The sequence below is a fragment of the Oreochromis niloticus genome, linkage group LG23 (assembly GCF_001858045.2).
Source record: "Oreochromis niloticus isolate F11D_XX linkage group LG23, O_niloticus_UMD_NMBU, whole genome shotgun sequence".
NCBI classification, from domain to species: Eukaryota; Metazoa; Chordata; class Actinopteri; order Cichliformes; family Cichlidae; genus Oreochromis; species Oreochromis niloticus.
In genome coordinates this window covers 32,564,533-32,589,260 of record NC_031986.2, presented here as the reverse complement: position 1 = coordinate 32,589,260, position 24,728 = coordinate 32,564,533, and the positions used below count along the sequence as shown (strand labels likewise).

Sequence of the window (24,728 nt, the reverse complement as noted above, 5' to 3'; positions counted from 1 at the left end):
AATTGGGCCTCCCAGCTTAGACTGGCACTGCCTAAACCTAAACAAGCAGATGTCCTGGGAAAGTAATGCTTCCATTTGCTGACCTTTCCATCTTTTAAAAAAAGTGGAAAATCTTTGTGAATCAACAGCTATGAAAAAAAAAGGAGAAATTCATGTCCAGGAACACTAGAAAAATAAAAATTGTGTTCAGAAACACAAATGAATACATGCTGTGACATCATGGGGGTGCTCTTGAAGCTCCGTAAGTGCCATGTAAATAAAATGAAAGTGAATAAATGCTTTCTTTGTTTTTATAAGAGGAATAACTGGATTTAAAGGAAGCATTTGCCTAGTATTATACTGCAACTGCTGTATTGTCTTGAACCAGGAGCTGCCTGTGCAGTGCTGATAGAAATGCGTGAGATATAATTACCTTTCTATCAGTGCACGGCCTCGATTACGTAAGCTCTAGTATTGTGGAAAAGGAAGCCATCGCCTCAACATCTATTGTATTTGCAAGGAAACAGTTTTTTGATTACTTAACAGATTTCAGGCAATCAGATCCTGAGTTTCCTTTAATCAACAAGAATTGCACATTTCTGTGGGGATTTGACACGAGTTTGTTTTCTTTAAATGCCTCTGCGCTGGGATGGCGGCGCTCCGAGGAATTCATGTAAAAGTAATATCAGAGGAACACCTGGAGGGAGTTTCATCAAATCTGCACTCATCAACCAATTGGAATTTGGTGGTTAAAAGCCAAACTTAAGAAGACACTTATAAACACACTGGTTATAACAACATTTAAGACAAATGATCAAGTCCACACGGTCACAGGTGAATAATTAAATGCCATAACACAGGAACCAGAGGGAAGAGCGTTACTGTATTTCACATTTAGTCAGATCCTGATGTAGTGAAGTAATCTCTGGTGCCAAAGCTCTCCATGTTTTAGATCTTCTTTCCATATCTAAAGCATTGTCTGATAACTGCTCGGCTCCAAAATGTGTTTTCTTTAGCATCGTCTTTCTTTGCCAAGCACGTGCACACACGACGAATTCGAGTCTGTTTTTCGTTTCTCTCAATGAACTTAAACAGTAATGCAGCAGACATACAGCAGAGCTGGAACCACAAAGCTCAACAAAGTTAAGATAAATGTGTGTTTATCAAAAATCTGCCTTGTGGGCTTTCACAGTCTGTGTAGCAAACAATATACTCTATTCTTAGTGCTTCAGCATGGACAGGAACCACTGTACATTACTGGGCTTACTGGAAACATGCATGTAAGTTGCAATGTCAACTGGTTGGCGAAGGGATGGAAGGTGTAAAATCAGAAATCAGCCTCCTGTATCTTCCTTGGTTATTTAGGAGCAGCTCAAAGTAAAGCCTCTACTCCTCCAGCTACTAGTGCAGATATGCAAGGATGCCTCCTGGATGATACCTAACTGAGGTGGAAAGAAACACAAGGACAGACACCACAGAGATTATGTCTCTTGGCTGGCCTGGGAATGCCTTGGTGTACTCTCAGAAAAGCTAAAAGTGGTGATCCGGGACCATTCAACCACTCAACCCGGGTTATCCAGAAAACGGCTGGATGGCACATCCAAGCACATCTGGATCTGGCCTCAAGCAAATGTCAACTCCTCATGAAGCAGTTCTTACCCCTAAATCCTCTGGGGGGTGTTTTAAAGTAAAGGCCAGACACCTTCTTTCCCTCTTTGCCGTCTTCAGAGATTGTTGGGAATGGAACTTTTGCAGGTTTAAGTACACCCCGAAGACAGAAATACCACGAGAATTTGACGGGAACGGCACAAACACATTTCTGCTTCTCCCGAGTCGGCTTCCAGCAGGTGTTAACTTCTTTGAAAATTTTCACCAAACACTAATCAATCCATGCACTGCCAGGGCTGCTTTGAGCTTCCTCACCACAAACCTGTTTTGGGGGATCAGATGGTAAATACTACTGCAGTGATGGAAAAAAAAAAAAAAAAAAATGAAACCAGTGGGACAACACTGCCTCTTCTTCTTGACAGCCTGATGAAGTTAAACTTTGCATCAATCAAAGCTAGTAGCAGCTGAACAGTTTGATTCGACTCAGGTCCTCAAACAATGTGTCAACTAGCAGCACATTTATTGTGCTGACAGTCTCCAATAACAAGCTTCACTGCAGCTGAAAATACACTCTTCACTGCGGACGTTTGCCAACTTACAGATGTGTGACAAATTAAAGGAAAAGCCAGTATGAAAACAGCCTTCCAGTGGAAGATATTCACTTATTTGGTGCTCTGATGGTGACTGAAAGATATTTCATATATTTCATAGAATAAAATAAAACAGAATAGCGCTTTATTGTCAATGTACACGTACAACGAAATTATAGATGCGCCATGTCAAATGTGCAGAAGGGTTAGGGTCAGGAATAAACAGCAAACAGAACAGATATACAGCCAAGGGGAATATATACAAACTAGAGGAATATATACAAAACAAGAGAAAGGCACACATTGGAGAGCAAAGTGTTTGGAAACAGTGCAAAAGGACTTTGAGTTTCGAGGTGATGACCTTTACTGAACTTTGCACTGATCTGCAGTGACGCTACCCTCTAAAACAAAAAAGAGAGACGCTCTTTTCCACCGTCTCTCTTTGTCGTTGAACTGGAAAGCTCGAATGTTGTCTTTACAAACGAAAAAAAAATTCTGTTGTATATCTTGGGTTCGGCCCCACTGATTGAGCACGCAGCCACTGAGTTCCACCTCAGGTGAAACTAAGGTGAACGGTAATGATTTTCCAGAATATTGTTGCACTGATACCAGTCTGTTTAGGAAAAACATTGTGGGGGGGTTTTCTGTTGGTGATTAGTGCAAATTATGAAACACTTTGAGAACTACAGCTTTAAAGTAGGCAAACTGACCTTTTAACCAGTTAGTGTGGAAATGACAACATTCACTGAGTCATCCAGTCTCAGATTTATGCTGAAAAGCTAGCGCATACATTTATTACTTCTAGGTTGCACTGGAAGTAATTGAATTGCTTCTTGTTACACTTTTGAGGGGGGAAAGGCTAAAACATCTTGTTATGAGAAGGCCATACTGATAAACTGCTACTTACAATCATGAAAAAACAAAACAATTTATAAAGGAGGTCCAGCACTGCATCATCCTTGACTTGTTGTCATTGCAGATCAGAAATTGTGGGATTAGAGTAATAATCCTACAGAAACCAAACCTGGCCACGCTGATCTATACCTTACCCAGCGGATACCAGTGGACTTAGTGTTTCTGTGGTTCTGTATATTATTAAGGTCTGTAAACTGTCTACAAATAGGACAAGAAAAGGAAGGACCACTCAAAAAACTAGCTCCAACTCTTACCAAAGTCAAATATACAAGTGAAAATACAGAGTGTGTGTGTGTGTGTGAGGCCCAACTTACAGCTCATCTGGACAGTTGATTGGTTGTGCTATTCTGTACCCGTCTTTTAGGTAAGCCGACATCTCGAAAGGGTCAATGTCGACGTAGGGTGTCTGCCCCAGAGTCATCAGCTCCCACAGCGTCACTCCAAAAGCCCACTGTGAACACACAAATTCTCTGAATAACCCTGAGACCAGTGCTTAGCATTCATTCACAGCACTTTATAAAAAAAAATACAAGCTTTTAATGTGTTTTCATTAAACAGGGCAAACATAAGAGGGTGGAAAAGTAGCATTCCCACTTGTTGTACTTGTATTCAAATACACGATGTTCCACATGAACAATGTGAGGAAATTATGTCAAGAAATGTATTTGGAATATAAATCACTGCTGACAGTTTTTGTTGAGCGTGAAAGTGTAAGCAGTTATTATCAGGGTTCAAACTGCCTGCGAGTGTTCACTCCGACCTCTGAGCAGAGAAAAGACGAATTACTCAAATCATATTAAAGGTGCTTCCAGTAGGTTTTGACCCTGCAGTTGTTTGTTTAAACTCTGGAAACCATGATATTTAAAATAAAACTGACACTGACAGACAGAATAGGCCTGAAAGCACAGAGTTTCTGCTGTGTTAGTGTGCCCCGAGCCTTAATAGGGTGACACAGGACCTTTAAAAGGAAGTGCAAGGACTGTTTAGGAATTAAGCGCAAGGTGGGCTCTTCAGAAGGGGGGGGGTTGGGACAATAAAACAAAAACGTGTTCTACGGTAAACCACCCTGTTCCCACATCAGCGAATAAGCTGCTGCCAACATTCCCAGTAAAGCTTAAACATGCCAATAGGAACGCTCCCATCCTGTCTCGCTTGCTATCTGATTTGTGTACCTGCTGATGTAAGGGCACAACACATTCATGTGCGTAACAGCGGCACACTCAAGATGCTATACAGCTCCAGGTACTTGTATGGACTTGCACTGGGTGGCTGTTAATGCCAGGCCTCTGTTAAATCTAAGTGCCATGATTGCCATGGAGTGGTGTGACCATAACAGGAATGTTGAGGGGGTGGGGACATGTCTGGCTCGTGTCTCAGTGGTGTCTCTGAGGATCTGTTAGGCAGACTTCCCGACTGCCTCCGCCGCGCCCGGTCTTCTATCCTGGAACAGGAAAGCGAGAAGAGCCACAGACACGCCTTTCCCTTTGACACCTTGACCAAGTGTCTAAGAATGGATTGCACACAATCGGTGCCGTTTCCTGGATCGCCTTTACCGCATCATGTCTACTGGAAACATACTCGCATTTAAAAACCTCACAGAGACAGGAAAGGTCACTTCTGCTATTGTTTTGGTGACAACGAATCAGTTACAGTTACAGCGTTGCCTTGTTAAGCAACAGCAAGCAAACAAAAGCAAAAATGAAGCCCAAGAGGAAGCAACAAAAACTGTAGCTCATCTACTGGACACTTCAAAAGTGAGTCAATCTCCACCGACTCCCATAATAAAATGTTGAAAGTACATTGGAAACAAGAAGCACTCCAAAAGTGTGCCTATACATGCCGTCAATACAAACAATGGCAGTAAGAAATATAGTTTTAAATATCGCTATATAGAATTAGGCCTCAAAATGTGCATAGGTGAAGGGCCGCAACAATTCATCAAAATAATCAATGACCTTGACAATATTATTGTAGACACTGATTCGATTTATCATATACCAATATCACGTAAATGTGTTTTACATTTACAAACCTATGGGGGCAGCATCGCCTATATCGTCTGCCAAGACAGCACTCAATACCAAGAAGAAAAACATACTGCAAACGGCAAAACAGGAGGACGGAAGAAAATGGAAATCACAGACATCTATTTCAGTTTTTGAGAGCATGGCTCAGTTGTGTAAATTAGCCTTTATGTGTGTAGTGTTCCATGTCCCCTTTAAATACTACTGGCACTTTAACCCTTTAAGACCTACCATAGAACCAAGTCCGCCAGAGCTTATCTTTACATTTTTACATGCTGTAGTGCCATTTTTGGGAGCATTTCAAGTTGCTATACATCAATACAACCATTATAGCCCAAATTGTAATAATATGTATGCATTAACTCCATAGTAACTACATAAATTGCAAAAAAGTGGAATAAACTACAAAAAAAGAAAATCATTTTTGTTTTTTTACATATATTTCTAGTTAGAAAAATTTAAGAGGTTTATCCCTCACAAACTGTAAATACAAAAAAGTTGCACAAAATAGTTTCCAACAAAGGGAAATTTATTTTGAGTGTCTTCATAGTTTTATTTTTGAGATACTCAAATTTTTATATACTGCAGGAAAAACGAAAATAAATATTATAATGCAAATTTGCAACCAAAAAAAAAACAGCATGTGCATCAAAATAAACTATTTCCAGCAGTGGAATTTGAGTTCTAAGCATCCCAGAAACTATTCAGAAAAGCAGGACTTTTAAAAACACCAGTATAGGCTTATAAGACCCCGAAGGTAAAAAATAAATAAATAAAAAAAATTAAAAAAAAAATCCGCGAAAATGACATCACTTCCGGTTTCGGCCAAGTAATGGCGGACATGCGATAGTTCACGCTGACGTCTATTCCAATGTAGGAAGTGTTTTGAATAGCTGATTGGATCGGCAAAGCGTGTTTCTGGAATATTATGTTTTTGATGCTGCAAGTGCTTTTTATGCAATTTTTGCAAAGCTATATGTGGAAGGAAACCGTGACCTAGGACAAGCTGATGGCATAAGATGTAAGTACAACTCCTCCGGTTTCATATGCAAATAAAAATTATTGCGCTAGATTACGTGGTTCCGGTTCTACAGGGATTAAAAAAATAGTTACCCAAAACAGAGCGTGCCCGCTCCCACCGGTTTTAAAGGGTTAAATAGTTTTACCTAATATTTTGATTTATTTCATTTTTATTCTGACGGTCCTATTGAGAGATGTAAAAAATACATTTGAGTATTTTCAAATTCATGTTTCCTGGGTCATTATTTTAATTTGCCGTGGGATGAGACAACAGGGTGATATTCACAGGTGGGCGGACTTGAGCAGGTGAGGTACTCGAGCCTAGAACAGTTGTTTTGCCCATAGGGAGCAGAGATCAGACTAATGACTAAACGACTAATCAAAGAAAAACTGGCAGATTATAGTCAACTACCAAAATAATCTTTCGTTGCAGCCCTAAATGGTTGAAAACACAGTGGCCGTGTCCATCATTTATACACAGTCTATGGAAGTAAACTGCATATCTGGTAGTTCTTACCACATCACTTGCACTGGAAAAGTCATTGTTGAGCAGGCTTTCCAGGGCCATCCAGCGGACAGGCCGGTTCTCATTATCCCCCAGACAGTGGTAATCCATGGGAAAGAGATCTCGGGCGAGGGCATTGTCTGTAATCTTCACCTGCATGTTGTCGTCAATGCTGTCGGTGGAGGGAAAGCACGGCCTTTATTTTTGACAAATTAAATTCCAAACCAAATCACCTGAAAGCTACTGAGGACAGCGTGACGACAGCTAGAGTCAGGTCGCTGAAAACTTACACGCAGTTCCTTGTGGCGAGGTCTTTGTGTATGACCTCCCTGCGAGCCAAGTAGCTCATTCCACATGCAATCTGGATGGCCATGTAAACCAGGTCCTGCTGAGAGATTGCCTGAAAGGAAATGGGGGAGAGAGGGCGACAATGTGCAGTTGAGAAACAGACAGGAAAAAGAAAAGACAGAGAGAGGACTCCTGGTGACTTCTGTGTAAAATTGTTCTAGTTTTCTTTGGAACAGGACAATGTGGGTGAAATATGGGCATTACATACACCACAACTATAAATTCAACTGCAAGGAGACTGGAAAAACAAGACTTGACTTGTTTAAATGAAACCAGGCTGCTCAAAGTTTCCTTTAAAATTTCAAAAATATATACATACGCATGTACAACATGTTCCCTCATGACTAAGTGTAACAACTTTGGTGACCTCTAAACTCTTATTTCAGTGTCAACATCGAGTATAATAAGATAATTAGCACACATCAGCATGACGAGGAGAAAAAGACAGGTGTTTTTTTGGTGCTAAAAGGGTCAACTAAGACTACATCCACATTAATCTCTGTCTAGACTCAACAGTTTCAGAAATATTTCCTCATCTATATACCTACCTCATGCAACAAGATCATTCATGTACACTGTGTAAACACAGCAGAATGTTGCGGTAGCTCAGCTGAAAGCACCGCTGCCCCTCAACAAGAGGGTCCTGGTTCGAAAGATGAGAGCGTGCTTCAATATGGAGTTTGTTGATTTTCTTGCCATCAAAAAATAAAATAATATAAAAAACCTAAGTCCTCCCCAAATGTCATTAAATCTGAGAAAAGCTCCCACCTTACCGAAGAAATAGCTAATTTTTTTGCACAGTATTTTTTAGAATAGCTAAAGAAGCCATTCAAAATTGTAGTTAATTGAGTTAAAGGGCCTGAAATGCACAGAGGTGAGTTTTTGTGCTTTTTAATTCGTGTTCTTAAGTAGAGGAGAAAACCAAATGCATTTTTCAAAGCCAAAAAACCAAAACACCCACACAACACATTTAAGCTTTGTTAAACACTGAAACCAAATCCGTTTTACACCCACTCCAAGTGCCACAATCGACGTGACACAGTCTGTTCGTTTGGTGAACACCAATATCACCATCATGACCAAAAGCAACATTTACAAGTGTTAATTTTATGATTTAGTCATATTTTATTTTGACACACAAGGAATCATGGCTAAACCATGAGCCAGTTGACAAAATGTAGGCAAAAAGGCAACCTGTCATATGCTCCAACTTGTTTTGAGCAGCCGCCTAACCCACATCCTGATATCAGCCTTGAAAGTTTACCCAAAATGCACTTCTAGAAGTTTTTTTTCCAATGAATTATCTGAAACAAGATCAAACCTCCAGAGTACCCATACGTACTTCTTCCTGTTCCTTTGATGGACTTTGTTGAAACTATGATAAATCCCATATTGTTACATTTAAAGTTCATTACAGGGAAGAAGCAAAAAAAATCCTGATTGTAAACAGCACAACTTTAAGTGTGTTGCTTAAATTTCTACTACTTTGAGCATCTGAATCATTAATTTGATGCTGCATTCAAAAATCTAGTAAAGTGAGAGCCTTTATCTAACAAAAAAAAAAAAAAAATTCATATTATGTCGGTAAAGTTTTGCAGTCCTTCATTAAATAGACTAAAGATGAGCATCCGGCTATATTTTTCTCATGTACCATTGTGATACCCTTAAGCGTAAAAATGTTTCCTACCATACATTTGTCAGTCTACTTTCCCTTATTTTATTTTTTAGTGTATAAAATAGATTTACTTTTTTTTTTTTTTTTAAACATAATATGCTTTTATTTTATTGTAATTTTCCACTTTTTAATAACAACACTGTCATGTTTTTGCAGTGAACCATGGCTAACATACAGAACAGCAGGATTTACTGCTGCAAAAACCTTGAGGCAAATACTTAAAGCTCAAAGTGATGATGGAAATATCTGAAACATGTCTCACCTACAATTAAGATGTTAGTTTGAAACTGAAGCATGGATGTAACAAAGGAGAACACCCTGAACAGACGGACTTCACTGTCATTTATTCCTGATCAAAGTATTATGGAGTAGCTTTAGAATATCAGTCACAGATAAAGTAAAAATATAGATATGAGAAACACAGTTTTCTTAGATAAAAGCTAGACGTGACCGCACTTGGTCATTTTAGCCGTTTGGTTGCTTAAGGGTTAACATTGCTCTGAGGATTTGATCTGATGTGACGCAGAAACTCTTTTCCTCAGAGGTTTAAGCGAGTCTTGCATTAGAGAAATGAGTCTGCTTTGTCTGTGGAGCTGTTGAAGGGCTTACTGACAATAGCTCTAAGTCAGCAGGTGTGTCAGAGAAAAGACTCTCGACCGCTAACGAAGTGAGGCTGCTCCTGTAACAAACATCCCAGATAGCTGAAAAGACAACACTGAGCTCTTTAAGTAACAGCTCCAAATAATTGTGTGTATGGTTGAATTCTCTTGCATCTGGTCTGATTTACTCAGCACAATCCCCGGCTCGGATATAAACACTGGAAATGGACTTTGTTGTCTTATCTGGCAGTTGACACTGTGATGCAGGCAAAATTAATGCTTGGGACTATACCGAAATACAAAGACTTGGGCAACCAGTGAACAAAGATTAGAAGACTTTAAGTCAACCGCTCAAGCGAAACGGCTACATGTGCAGCTGCTACGAGACATTCAAACTGTGCAGAATACATCTCAGCTGTCGGTGAAAGAAAAATGTCTAAGAACAAGGTCAACGCTCCAAACCTCCTCCCTCCCTCCACAGTCACACCTTTTAAACCAGATGTTCGCTTGCAGAATAAATGTTGTGCTCTCGGAGCATTTCCCCGCGAGTTTCATCCAAGCTGGCCTGATACAGAGCTGATTTATAGCTCAGTGTTTATTGCAACACCACCAACTTAATGACTAAGTCTTTGTCTCCCGTAGCCGCCAAAGGTACGTATTGAAGCTGCCGAGAAGGAAGGTGGTGATGTGTGCCTGAAAAAGGCGTTTGATTATTGTAAATGTGTGGCAAGCTTCATCTTGTGATCGCAAAGCATTTTTCTGCATCTCAATTTTGCAGCTGATTGATTGGTTGGATCTGCTGTGGCTTTTCTCCAAGCGCATGAAAGCCTCCCTGGGGTTAACTGTACAAAAGCCCGATTGTCTCCACACAGCGAGTTAAAAACCTCTGCCCTGAGCACCGGCTTCATCACTGTATCAACAGACCTCTTAATAACAGTGTAAACAGTAGTTATTACTGTAGGTGTTACTCGCCGCTGATTGCTGCAAACACAAAATGTTCTTTCATGCTTGACACTACGATGGAATCTGACTTCTCTTTCAATCTGGGGGATTTATTTTAATGGCTTAATAAATGTTAAAGAGGAACCAAGCACACACTGACACATTTATTCTAATGGTTTTACACGCAACCTGCTCTGAGAACAGGTTCATAAATCCACAGTCTCCACTTGAATTTGGTCATCTCTAGGTCAGGGGTGCTTTCATTGTCAAGGAGTTAAATCATCTCTCTCTCATTAATCCCCACATGTTGTGAGCCTAACCATAGCAACCATCCATTTACAAATGAGATAAAGTCACATGATGTCATTTGTCTGCGGCATAACACCAGAATGGAGGCCATCAAAGCGATGGTATTCCTGCTGAACTGTATCTGCTCCTCGTTTCCTTCATTGCCAGGTCTGATTCTGGTCATGGAGTCATTTTCATGACTCAATGCCTCCCTGGCCAATCAGCGGCAAACAGTCTGTTGCTGTCACATGGCTCGACTCAGCTTGCTTAGAACCTGAACAGAGTAGGTACTAAAAGCACCTGGTAACAGGTTCTAGAGCCTAATGAAAAACCCTAACACTGAATAGTCAAATCAAGCAGATTTGGTGCTACTGGTAAAACGGTTTAAGGTGATCATGGAGGTTTTTTCCTCAGTGTTAGCTGCGAGTCTCTACATGCTGCATTGACGTATCACTTACTTTTGCTGTCAGGATCCCTTCGCTTCGAAACGTCCTGCCTGAAGAAAAAGCAGCTTGCAACTGCCTTCAAGTCGCGTATTTTTAAAAATGTGTATTTATGCATCTGTTTTTTTCCCTTTAATTCTTTTATGTACTTTTCCCATTATAACTGCTGACAATTTGTTTTCCTTAATGAAATATTTTCCTGTTTTTTTAATTGTTCCATAAATTTATTCAGTTTTATTTTTTGGCTCTGATATGCAGCTTTGAATTTAACATCCTTATTTTGCTTGTATGTCAAAATATTTCTTTTAGATGCTATATAAATAAAGCTATTATTTATATTAATATTATTGCAAAAGTGCCAGTAAAGACAGACCCACTCGCACACTTATGTTTCCAAAGTTGTAATGTCAGTGCTATTACACACTGCCTGAATACAGCTTGGTCATAGCTGAAAACCAAGCACTCATTACCAGACATGACCCTCCAAATTTTGTCCCACATTTGGTTTGAGACAAAAGTTGCTTGAGTAGTACGGAGCAGCTGGTTGGAACGGTCAAAAGAAGACAGATGTGCCCGAAGAGATCCAGGCATGGCCGAGAACATGACTTTTAATGGTGGGGGGGGGTTTAATATTGCTTTTGATTATAGTTTGTCTGCTGAGCTGAAGCCTCACCTGTGGGTTGTTAGCCTCAGCTAACTTGCACTGCCGCAGGAACTGCTTCAGATTACCCCAAGCCATGAAAGGCAGCAGCACCATGGGCTTCTCTCCATCCTCTGTGCACACGTGGCTTATGGGAAGCAGATTTCTTAAAAGAAAAGAGAAAACAACCAACTGAGGAAACAGGACCTGAGTGTACCAGATCATCATTTCTGCTCATGTACAAGTTTACTGCACATTAAAGGAGGACTAAAGGATATTATCATCCAAACCACCAAAGAGGAACTGTCAGCAAATATGACTGAGCTGATGTCATGCAGAGGAAAGAGGAAGGCGTGGGACATCGTGACGACAATCTTTTCCACATAAGTACACTGCTGTAAGGCTGCTGTAGTAAATTTCGGGTAAAATCTGCCGAAGAAATGCTGCTTTGACCTGGAATTGCACCTGTTCTGCTAAATTCCTGTTCCACGTATTTATTCTTAGCCACTACGTTCATATAATATTAAAAAATAATATTTCGTATATTAATTCAAAAATAATCCTTGTTCATCTTCACTGGGCCTTGCTGCAGTCCTCAGTCCATGCTCTGTCTGAAAGAAAAAGACGGTTTAGGGATCTAACCCCTCTTGTTAAACAAACCTAAATGGCCGTTTCTCTTAAGCAAAAACCTTTGGTCGTTGGGGCTTCTGTATCCTTATCAGTGGGGAAAAACTGGAATCGAGTGTTTAGCTTTTGGCTTTTATATGAAATGGGTCAAGTTTGAGCTGAACAGCCACTACTGGAAGAAGATATATTTGAAGAATAATTTTATTTTTGAATTTTTTAAATTCTCATGAAGTCTTAAGACAAAACACAAAGCTAACAACAAATTGATTTCACAAACGGCCATTCCCTAAAAAAAAATCCATGCTGACGTTTGGGCCATAAAACTGTGTCAAGAACATAAAAATCACATATATCAGATACCCAGATACCCAGATACCCTGTTTGCCAATCTTCAATAGGAACATCCACCATTTTATCAGTATGTTCAAGAAAACAAAAAAGAAAAGGTCTCCTTTGAATAAATTCAGAGCCTTTCAGACAATAGATTTGATTACAAATGTCACAAAGACTGACTTCGATTCACACTCCTTGTTAAGGTATCAGCCCTGTTTGCAAACATGTGGTGTTCTTTCATCAATGTTTAAATTGAGTCTTTTAAGAGACGACCACAGAAACTGGGCTGGCATGCTATGCTCAAGTGTTAACAAGACATCCAACCGGTGACGTAAGACACAAACCATGTTGGTGTTGTGACATTTCTTTTGGCTTTCAAAATAAACTTGCATTTCTAAAGAAACTGTAATTAAAAAAATTATGAAAAACTCTGATGGGACGGTAACTGTATGACCGCAGCTATGATTCCTTATATGATGCCGAACAATAGAGTCTTTTTTTTCCTCATGTGCATCAACAGGATGCCTGAATATTTAATATTCTCTAAAGGCCCAGCTATGTGTATATGTGGCAAGATTTACCTGTGATGAAGGCCACGAAGTTTGCAGCTTTCAGTCAACATCATCGTCACCTGCACCTCAGAAGCATGATCTGAAAAATTTTATTGGATTAAAAAAAAACACCAAACATTTAAATGAAAAACAACAAACTTGGAGCAATGAGCATCTGTTGGTGCCATGTGGCGTTTGATTTTTATCATTTCATTGCAGTTTCTCTGCCAGCAGTCATCTGTAGTGGGAAACTTCAGGGGAAAACGGACTTGAGCAAGTTTTTAATCTGCGTTTGCAGCTTTGCCATCGTCTAGTACTTATGGAAAGCAGTATTGTTCCCTTCCCAAAAGGCGAATGAGGAGGAAGTAAAGAGTTTAACAAAGCCAAAACTGGCATGAAGACATTGTTCGCCGAGTGGTATCCACCCCTCACTGAGTAAACATGAGAGAATAGAGAGGTCAAAAGGCAACTGGCAGAGAAAGCCGACACATGCCGCTAACAAAGAACCTGACAGTCCTGCATACGGGAGCTGCTTCGCTGGCATGCAACCCTGCAGCGTGAGTCAAATTCTTGTGTCTGTTTATTGGATTGAAACCCATATAGGGTCATCGGCTGAAGCTAGCAGTGAAGTGCCTACTTTTTCTGAGAGACAATGGTTGGGTAACAATCATCGGTGCTCATCCGCAGGGCATAAAAAACAACTCCAAACTGCACCCTGACGTGTTGGTTATGTTTCAGTTAGCAAATATTTGTCATCCCGCCCACATCTTCAGTGTTACAATCATGTTTCAGTTCAGTGATGGAATCGCAGCGCTCACTCATGCGGGCGTTGTGTGCCACAAATCTGCTGTTATACAACACTGTGTCTACAGGTCTACAGCCATTTTTTATTTGTATTTTGCTTCCAAGGAGAGGAACTTTACTGAAATTATTAAGGTGGTTTTGAGCAATAGCTCTCCAAATTTTCTGAAGGTTTTTCTTTGGACATTGGTTTCACTGAGTGAAAGTGGGTGAAATGAGAACTTAAATCAATGGACCATCCACTGTTGTGTTTCTATATAACAGTTAACGTAGCAAAGAACCAGCCTGTACATTTCATTGTATGGCACAGGACCCCACGCAGCACTGGCAATGAATCTGGCCACATAAAAGCCAAATGACCTGGCCTCCAAACTCCCCAGATCCTGATTGGATCAAGCATCCGTGAAATGTCCCACAGCCGACTGTTTGTGGGAAATAGATGTTTGGTAGCCATCATGTAGAACAGTAACCACCATTATTTTTCCCCATTTTAAAGCCTAATAAACTTTCATTCTAGGCCGGTCGAGGACTTAATAAGGATAAAACTTAAATTAAATCACAATTCATATAAAATTAAATCCTGGTGCTAAACTATGCATGTCTGCTTCTTTAATCTGATTCTCATCTCCCAGTGTAACCCTTGGAATTAAATACACCTTCCAATATTAAAAAGGTGGTTTTAATGTTTTAGTTGAAGGTAGCAGGACTCGCAGTGTGAGAATGTCACTAAAATGTAACTAAAAACAGGATCTATGAGGACCGTGATGTTTATTTAGGAGACTGTGTGTGAATTAAAAAGCAACCAAGAATCAGTAGAAAATGTTTTTATCGAAAAAGCTTTACAACAGCAGCACAACCTTCAATAGGATTTTCAAAGCACCTGTTCAAAAAGTTCAAATGTGGAAAAACAAAACAAAACATAACTTCACCTTCAAACCGATATCTGAAGGAGAAAAGTGAAGCTGTCTGTATGCAGATAAACCGCTCAGTTTGCTACCACCTAGCAGGCTGACCTTACTAACAGTTTTACTCATGTTGCTGCTACCATATCTGCAGCACGCAGCCACGAGTCTAAATGGGGTAAAGGGTGTAGTCTACTACATTTACTTTTTGTGTGCTTTGTTTTTTCTTTTATCAATAGAAAATAAAAATGTAAAAATAAATGATCAGATTATATTATTGCAGTGGTATATATTCTAATGATATTACTCTGATGTACTGGCCTGGGGGTAGAAAAGAAATATTTCCACTGATCTGCTGCATTTGCACACAGATTTGCAGACTACAGTGCATGTGAGCGTGTTCCCCCTCAGTAACCTCATTCCTCTGAATAACCCTGAACATACTGGGTAAAGTTACTTATCGACAGAATGACAGGGATAAACCTGAGTGGCCAATATTTTCATTTCTTTTACAATCTGTTTACTTAAGCTGGAACAGGGAGCATACCTTTCACGGTCTTCACAAAGACCTGCTTCTCCTTACTGGGGTCCTTTTCATCCAGCAGCACGCCGTGGAAGATCCGGCCAAAAGTGCCTGTCAAAGACAAAATGCAGGTTTTTAATCAGAGGAAAGGGGTAAAAGAAAGGAAGCCAGGGGCGACTGTTTCAAAGATTGAAATGTCACCTCACTAAGAGGCTACCATGCCTGGCTGATTAGTGAACAGAGGCAGACACGCTTCTGCTTAAAATGCCTTGTTGCTAAATGGGATGAGGCAGTTTTGGCTGCTTTTCACTAAGGCGATACAAAGCAACAGCAGTTCAGTCTAGCTCAGAGGAGCTTTCATCACTCAGACCAACTGAGAAAAGCTTACGATGTGGAAAGGCCAAGTGAGCATGTTCATCATCTCCTTTGTCTAAACTGTCACCCTGTAGCTCCAGGACTTTTTGAGCTAAAATGGCATTTAAGCACATAAACCATCAACATAAACTTAGAAAATATCTGAGCCTCAGGGCCAACTATGCCTTGTGTTTCAACAGGAAAGTAGTCGAAGCTTAACAACAGGGTTAGTGCCTCTCTCCCGCCTTCTTCGTCAAGCCTGTCGGGACCTGCTGGCTCCCAAACAACACAACTCCACTCCAAGTTCACCCCTCTGAGACGTGACCTTCTCTGTCTTTGTTGTTTAAACTCAAATCTTATTAATAATACATTTCATATCATTTTGTTTGCACGTCAGCCGAATACCAGAAGTTAGAAAGTGGGTTTCCTTGCAGAAGGCTCTGGAGAAAACTGATAATACAGAACAGAGCAGAGCAGTGCTCCAAACCTTGTAAAGTTTTTTGCTTTATTTTGTGTCAATATTTTCATCAGGAGTAACTATGTGTGTAACTAGGTGAAAAAAAACCAAAAAAACCCCAAACAAACCAAAAACCTTTTGCAAAGTCATCATGTCACCTCGGAGGGAAATGGGTATCATAACACTAACAGCTGCTCATTTCACTTGCCTGACTTCTGGCTTGCTGTGGCGCGTCTTATGGGAATAGAGTGCGATTGGCCACGACTCCCATATGAAGGCAACGTGCTACACGTGCTACCAGAGGGAACAGAGTGTGAATTTTGACATGTTGGCTGTAGTCACACTTCCTGTACCACAGCGCGACTGTGCCTGGCTTTAGGACTTCATAGCAGGAACTGCACTGCTTGTGAGCGAAAAATTTTGCAATCCCACACACGTTAATGTGACAGAACATTTCCCAGATATTAAACCGGTAGCTGTGCAAAGCATGCACAACACCACTTGCTGGGAATTCTGTGCTGATGTTTGATTGCATCTTGTGACGGAGGCCAATGTACAACTATTATCCATCATTGATAAAATCATGAGCACCCTTCTGCACCACTTACTGGATCCCCCTTTTTAGCAAATGTCTACTTTTATACATCTGAGGGGTTAATCTTTCCTAAAGATGAGATCATCACAACAAATCCACTCTAGCTTCAGTAAGATCAATGCCAAATGAGAGGTAACACTCTTGACAAATGTCTGTAAACATCTGGGATCAATATAATGCCAGTTTGTCTGTGAAGGTTCTCAGTCATCCAGGTCATCGTAGTCAAAGGAGTTTGCAAAGAAAAGGGTGAGGTGAGAGGTGAAACGTCTTCAAGCAACTTAAAGAAGTCCAGACGCTTTTCTTTGCAAACTCCTTTGAATAATCCCAGTTTGTTTTTACAATTACATTATTACTGCAAGTTTACATACATAAGTCAACTTCAGGCCCACAATCTAATACTAGAGTGCATGAATAGTTTATAAAGGCAGCAAGTAATCTCCATCTGTCTTTCCACTAGTTCCTGTTCTCTGAAGAAACTCCAAAACCTCTCAAAGGTTCTCCTCTCCAGTCCTAACAGTTTGTTACTTTATGAGCTCTTTGGAAAACTTCTTAAAAACATATTATTATTCGTTACTAGGAGAAACATTTTTCAATCTTTGTAAAATATTTCATTATTTCTTTTAGACACGAGGCTTTTTATTGTACACAACCTCTTTAAAGTAAAACTAGTGTATCAGAGAAAGAGTGGTGCTTCTGTTACATTGTAAACAGAAGCAGTGACTAAACCACTGAAGGCTGTCAAGCAGCATTTAAAAACAGAACACCCACATTTTTCTTCTCCATTGTGTTGTATGCACCCTTGGGTAAATGTTACATCATTCACTCTAAGCCCCGGTGTGGGCCAATATCCAGAAAACGAAGCACAGTTTTGTTCAGTACCTTTACTCCATGACAAAGCTGAATAGTCTCCAACGCGAGGAGCACAGATCGAGCCAAACCAAAGCCCCGACATTTAGCTTTGATATGAAGCCAAAGAGAAAAAGATTGAGAAAATTCAGTGTCTAAGGCTCTCTGTTAGAAACTCATATGCCTCCGCAGAAATGAACTTTTACTATTTTGATGTTCTTGGCAACTTTTTATTGATCTGATGAGGCATGCTTGTACTCCACAGCAGGAAAAATAAACCACATTCATGAAGCGTATCGTCACTATTATGCTCACAATACGCTACAAATAAACATGGGATTTCTCAATAACATTTGTATAATTTTGATGGTAATTTAAACATCTTTTTAAATTCCTTTATGACTTCTATGCCTGTGAAACGAGACTGCAAGGTAGAGTTACAGTATAGTATGCAGCAAAACTGCATACTGCAAGGTAGAGTTACAGTATAGTATGCAGCAAAACTGCATACTGCAAGGTAGAGTTGCAGTATAGTATGCAGCAAAACTGCATACTGCAAGGTAGAGTTACAGTATGCAGCAAAACTGCAGGTGTGACCCTGCATGACCTTCCTCACCTGTGCAAGGTTAGGACTTTAAAGAAGGCCAAGCCCATCCTGGGTGATTCTTTACATTCCTCATCAAAGGAGTTTAAGTTGCCGCTGACAGACTCACAAACTCGTTTGTCCCAACTCTGTTCACTATGTTTTTAATATTGCTTTCTTTAATAAAGACATCCTTCAACTATATCACTGAACTTTCAATTTTGCCACAAATTATATTTATATACAAATTGTGTATTTAACCTCATTTTTACCATGTCGTCAATGCCCATGGACTCCCATGTTTAAAGATCTCACTTTACAGGAGAAATAAACAAGCTGATGAGTGCTGACCTTACACAAGTGGCCAACATCATTGCTAGCATTCACTCTTGTACACCGTGTGCCTACAGCACCAAAACACTAACCGAAGTTGATCCACTTCCCTCCAGCTGGCAGTCGCTGCAGGCTGCCTCAACATGTTACATAGTTACACTTCTCTGGAGGTGCAAGTCGGGTTAGGGTGTAAGATACGGTGTAGGGTTTCAGAAGTGTTACAGTGCTGATTTAAATCCCACACCGAGGGAATGGTTTCACAACACAGGCAGCTGTAGCCAATTAGTGTCTGCTAGGCCTCAAAGTCAGTTTGCTAAATAATCTATTAGTGTGAAGTGTGACTATCTGTGTCTATGAAACATGTGTTTTGGCTTCTGTTTATTCATACGTTTCTAAGTCATTATTTTATTCGTGTTTAGAGAAATCTACTTATAAAAATTTAAAACAATAACAAGTGTTAATATCACCTTTCAGATTCAGCTGAGCAGCAGGAAATACACAGATGGATAGTTAAAATTCATCAAAGTCCATTTTTGTAACAAGCTTCCTGACTATTCCCGATAGTGGCAGGAATATTCGTAACTACTGTTGCTACAATCCCACTGGTTTCTAAAGGTGTGCTGATGTATCCTGGCAAGCTTCAACCACACAAAATCTTTTCAAACAACTTCACTGCCAACAGCAGATAAACTATTTCTACGGCCTTTAGAACCAGACATATTTCAACTAGAAATGTTCAAATACAAATTTTAATACTATTAATTTTTTTTTTTTTTTTTTTTAAACATTTCGTCTTTTCCTTTTTCTCTCCATTTATGTTCTTTATACAGAAAACTCAGAACATGACAAAAACACACAGGCTGAAAAGTTAAATTAACAAACGTTCGATGCTGGATGAAGCATAACAAGATTATTCATGACTGCAGGACCGAAGCTCCTTAAAATCTGTTTCATTTCATGCGTATACAGACTAGATCACACAAATGACTCAAGTCTCCCTGGAAATGTCGCTAAAAGGCAAAACACCAGGGCATAGGCCTAAAATACTGGGAAAGGAAATACCTTCATGTAAGACGTCTCGTAGTGTGACTCGCTCCCTTGAGATTGCAATATCTTTAACTTTAGCTTTGGCCTCCATCAGAGTCACACTCCTCAGGTCATTCTTCTCTATGCGCAGAGATGGGTAACCTGCAAAGACACACAAAAAATAAATAAATGAACACATTTCATTAATTCATGAAACCTGCTGTGTATGCATTATGTGCTGCTGTGACATTTTAGTTCAGTTTGTCTTCTCCAACAACTTTTTAAAGGCCATGAATGTGACAAGTTAATGCAAAGTTTGTTTGTTTGTTTTTACAGCCAATTAAATAGCCTGTAAACACATTCCTAATTAGATCTGAAATTTATTTATTTATTTATTTTTAAAGAAATAGAAGAAATATTAATACATTCTGAAAATCAGTGTTGAACAGCCTGAGATGTCCTAAGAAATGACTAAAGATGTCCCCCCCCCAAAAAAAATCTTAAAATGTGACATTTTTGTATCCAAACATCAACCATTAATTAAACAATCTGTCTAGGCATCTGCTTTGCACAAATACTTAAATTGCACTAATATACCCAGACTAGCAGTGTATTTTATTTAACAAACAAACAGTTAATTTACTGTAACTTGCATACTTTGTGGGGCCTACTGGAGGGCCAGTTTTGGCCCCTGGGCCACATATTTGACACCTTTCATTTGCAGAAGCATCAAAGTACCAAAGGATAAATAACAGCTTGAATATGATGTCTTCATTGTAATTTCTCGTTGATCAAAGTACACAATCACCAAAATAATTTGATGCTACAACATGATGTATGCAGGTCCTGCTGCTGGGTTGACAGTCCTCTCCTCACGCAACAGCCTGTGTGCTGGTATCCCTTCCACTCTTGCCACACTGCGATGCGAGACGCAGCAAACTCTCTTATCTGCATATACATGTTTGGCATCCTGGAGGAGTTGCACAACCTGTGCAACTTGAATGGTCTGCAGGCACCTTGTTTTTGTTTTTTTCATTGCTTCTGTGAAATCAGACCAGAGGGAGCAGCAGTTTGTGCCCACTATGTGCTAAAACCATTCCTTTCTTGTTTTTTTTGAGGGTCGTCTTGCAGTGGCTTCTCCCGTTTTCACGTCGATTTGCACAAAAGCAGGTGAAATGGATTCACAATGGTAAAATAAAACGATCCAACTGCAATACATATTTTCTTTCTACTAATACTACTACTATAGAAACAAAGTAAAATTTGTTTTATAAGAAGTAAGAGATGATCTTTGTTTAAACATCCCCCCCCCAAAAAAAAAAAAACCCCAAAAAACCCAAACCCTGAAAATCATAATTAATGACGGAACATTTCTGCTGGAGAGGAAAATGACAAGGAAAATGACAAACATAAATTAGAAAAAGTAATCCTGTCATAAATGATTCCACTTTGTCATTTTACTCACTTTTTATCTATGTCGCTTGAGGGTTTAAAGGCACACATAATCCAAATCTAAACAAACCTCTTACCAAATGACTGACACATTTTTTTAAACCTGGATTAGCACACAAAAACAACCTGGGAGCTTCTGCTTCAGATCAAAAGTGTCATATTTCTTCTAAAATATGTAGACTCAAAGAAAAGAAATGATAGCAATTCTGGGAAAAAGCCACACATGTACAGTACCCTGCACATGTTGCATCACAGCAACTTCATGCAAAGTCCTGTGTTACAGCACATCTATTACATAACCTCCCCATGTACTCGCTGTTATTAACTGGTGGTTTTCAGAGGCGAGAGTTGAAGTCATAAAGTTCCTTATAGATTACGCACACACATAAACAAACACAACAGTTAACAAATGCTAGCTAAAGAGGCACTTAGAAACCAAAGAGCTCTTCCTGTAGAAAGAAAAAGATCTGAACCAGAGTCAACAAGAATCAATGACCCCTGATCTAAACTCGTCATGTGTATAAAGCACATGTGTCAACAGAATCAGTTTCTTCCATTCCAGCCTCTCCACCACTACGGGCAAGACCAAAGATGCTGGCATAGGATGTCAGGACTGTAAACCTGCACAACGCTGGAATGCGCTACCAGACCGTCAAGCCAAAAGCTTGGTGAGGAGGTGATAACTGTAGGGTGTGATTACTTAAAAATAGTGGAAAATATAAAACGACCATCAAGCACCCTCGGTCTGGAGCCCCATGCAAGATCTCCTCTCATGGAGTCAGGATGATCATGTCCACAGAATACATTTCTGTGGTCCTGACTCCCTTGATATCCTCAACACCCTCCTCCTGTGTAGGTTTTGGGCTGATCCACCACCAACACTAACACAGGAGGAGCACGGTGGAGGAAGTGAAAACAGGATCTTAAATGTCAAAACATTTAGACGTGGAGAAATATGCCATAAACGCCTCTTCTTAAAGCTCTAAAGCTCTACTGTCACAGTGTGGCAAAAACTATCATGGTGCAGAGCAATGCTGCCCCCTACAGGTCAAACTATGAGCAGTGATTATCTCAACAATGTAAACCAGAACAGACGTGGTTGGGACTGAGGCAACTGCACACAATCAATCCTAGTACTCCGAGCCCGACTTCTCAGGCAATTTTTAATTTTATTGTGTTTTACTTAAAATTCTAATTATGTTTATGTTTTATTTAGACTTAAGGAGTTTCACTGATCTATTACATTTTGGTTCTTGTTTTAGTTCAAGAATACCCAATACCAGATCAAAGTATCCCACAGTGTTCTTAACCATAAGGAAATGATTCCAGATTTGCCAAAACCCTGTTCTTTTTTTGTTAGTTTTTTTACAACCCAAATTTAAAAAAAAAAAAAAAAATGCTGGAAAATGGACATAAAAACAGAAAGCAATGACTTACAAATCTCACAGACCCAAACTTCACAAACTGAGAAAATGTACCATTTCAAGGGAAAAACGTCAATTCGAATTTGATGCAGGTCTTAAAAAAAAGTTTGGACAGGGCCATGTTTATGACTTAACAACAGTCTGTAACTGTCTGGGTGCTGAGGAGAGCAGCTGCCAGACTTTTGGGAGAGGAATGTTCTTCCAATCTTAGAGGATTCTGGCTGCTCAGCAGTCCTGGATCTGCTTTGATCTTCAATGCTCCAAATGTTTTCAGTTGGTGAAAGAGCTGGACTACAGACAGCCAGTGTGGCACCCAGACTGCAGTATGCGGTTCAGCATCATTTTGCTGAATTGTGCATTTCTGCATCATGTTTATATGATGACTTCTTTGCAGATCACAGGAATCCAATATTCATTGTCAGCCTTGTCCCTTGCACAAAGACATTTCTCTGTATTCTCTGAATCTTTTCATGACATTATGCACTGAATATGACGAAGAAATAGTCACAGCCTTCTCAATTTCATATTGAGGCATACTATTCCAATACTATTCAAAATTTGTAGTTGCAGGTCTTTGCAGATTGGTGAAACTCTGCCCATCTTCACTTCTAAGAAAATCTGCCTCTCTAAGGCTACGTTCACACTGCAGGTCTTAATGCTCAATTCCGATTTTTTGATCAAATCCGATTTTTTTGTCTGGTTGTTCACACTACAAATAAAATGTGACAGCAAACATGCTCTAGAGTGAACGGTTCATAGCCCTCAAAGCGGCCCACATGCGCAAAAGAAGACGTCACACACAACGCGCTCTGTTTATGGAAGTAAAAATGGCGGCTACAGAGCTAGTAGGTGTTGTTGCAGCAGTCTATCAATTTCTGCACAGTCGTAGCCGACAGAATTTTGACAAATTAATTAGAGAAAGAAGGACACTGAGAAAAAAGAGAGCCCGTCCTTTAGCAATGGCCGCCATGCTTTCTCGTTTGTCTTCTCCAGCGCTGATAACTGGCGTCTGTCTTGTGACAGTGACGTAAAAGACGGATTTAATGCGACATGACCATTCAAACAGCAGTGGCTTTCTAAAGCATCAGATAGGTTTCAGATTCAGTACCACAAAGTGACCCAGGTCGGATTTGAAAATATCAGATTTGTGCTGTTCAAACTGTCTTACCATGATCGGATATGGGTCGCATAGGGTCAAAAAAGTTGGATTTCATGCGCTTTCGCCTGCAGTGTGAACGTAGCCTAAGATGCTCTTTTTAGACCCAGTCATGTTACTGACCTGTTATTTGGCAGCGAAATGTTTCACCAGCTGTTTTTTTGTTTTTAGTACCACTTAATTCTCCAGCCTTCCGTTTCCTCCCTCCCGACTTTTTTTTAAAGGTGTGTTACTGCGATCAAATCTAAACTGAGCTAATAGTTGTCATGAACTAGTAAAATGTCTCAGTTTAAACATTTAATATGATTTCTATGTTCTATTGCGAGTAAAATGTGGATTTGTGAGATTTGTCAATAAAAACAGAATGTAACAATTTGCATCCCAGCTTTTTCAGAAACATGGTTGTATTTTAAAGAAGATAATTTTAGAAAAAAGGGTGAGAGGAGGAGAAAACTTGCATATTCACTGATTATGATTTCTTTAAACTGGGAGTCAAAACTCAAATAAATTCAATTATTATACAAAATTATAAAACAGAGAAAGTCAACCTCACAGCCTAAAACCATCTACCAGAGGATCTTCAGGATTCCTTGAATAAAACACTAAATGATTATGAAATATGATATTGATTGAGTCGAAACTATTGTAAATAATGATTTTATATGGAATGCCAAAAAGAATGCCACTAAAAAGCAGGTGAGATGTACAGCTTAAGATTTTGACCTGTACATGTAGCCAAGACAAATATAAAACTTGAAATGAAAGGAAAAAACAAACCAACAAAAAACAGGGAGTTGATTTCATCCTGCTGCTCACAATATCCTAACTATAATACACAGCAGGTAATTAACGTCCCAGAAACTTACTTTTGGTTTCATGAGGGGGAGCACCAGGGTTTTGGAAGGAGGAGGCAGCAAGCTGGAGTATGGGTGCAGAACCAGGGTGGTTGTCTGAAGACGAGACGAGAAGGGCAGGGAGGGAGTGGCGGGTGGGAGAAGGTGAGAAAGAAGGGGTTTAATGGAGAAAGCACACAAAATCACAACATGACCTGAATGAATGAGTGGATGTGTAACTCTTGCTGTAACCTTTCAGCTCAAAACATCCATCAAACCAGGCATGCTCACTAGGGTGAGGACACTCATCCACCAGGGGCGGAGTTAAACAGGGAGGGGAGGGAGTTCAGTTGAGA

The 24,728-nt window shown here is 39.9% G+C and overlaps 1 protein-coding gene across 2 annotated transcripts in view; it reads right to left on the bottom strand.

The window, feature by feature from the left end:
* The window catches only part of ryk (receptor like tyrosine kinase), a 52,692-nt gene that overhangs the window by 2,337 nt on the left and 25,627 nt on the right, over positions 1-24,728 (bottom strand). For both annotated transcript variants that reach the window (XM_005451201.4, XM_003444274.5), the window contains exons 8-15: positions 24,406-24,489; positions 19,544-19,669; positions 15,338-15,424; positions 13,118-13,187; positions 11,610-11,742; positions 6,932-7,041; positions 6,654-6,813; positions 3,407-3,543 (exon numbers count right to left, since the gene is read on the bottom strand). In XM_005451201.4, coding sequence (XP_005451258.1) covers positions 3,407-3,543; positions 6,654-6,813; positions 6,932-7,041; positions 11,610-11,742; positions 13,118-13,187; positions 15,338-15,424; positions 19,544-19,669; positions 24,406-24,489 — 907 coding nt within the window. The remainder of the gene's footprint in view (positions 1-3,406; positions 3,544-6,653; positions 6,814-6,931; positions 7,042-11,609; positions 11,743-13,117; positions 13,188-15,337; positions 15,425-19,543; positions 19,670-24,405; positions 24,490-24,728) is intronic.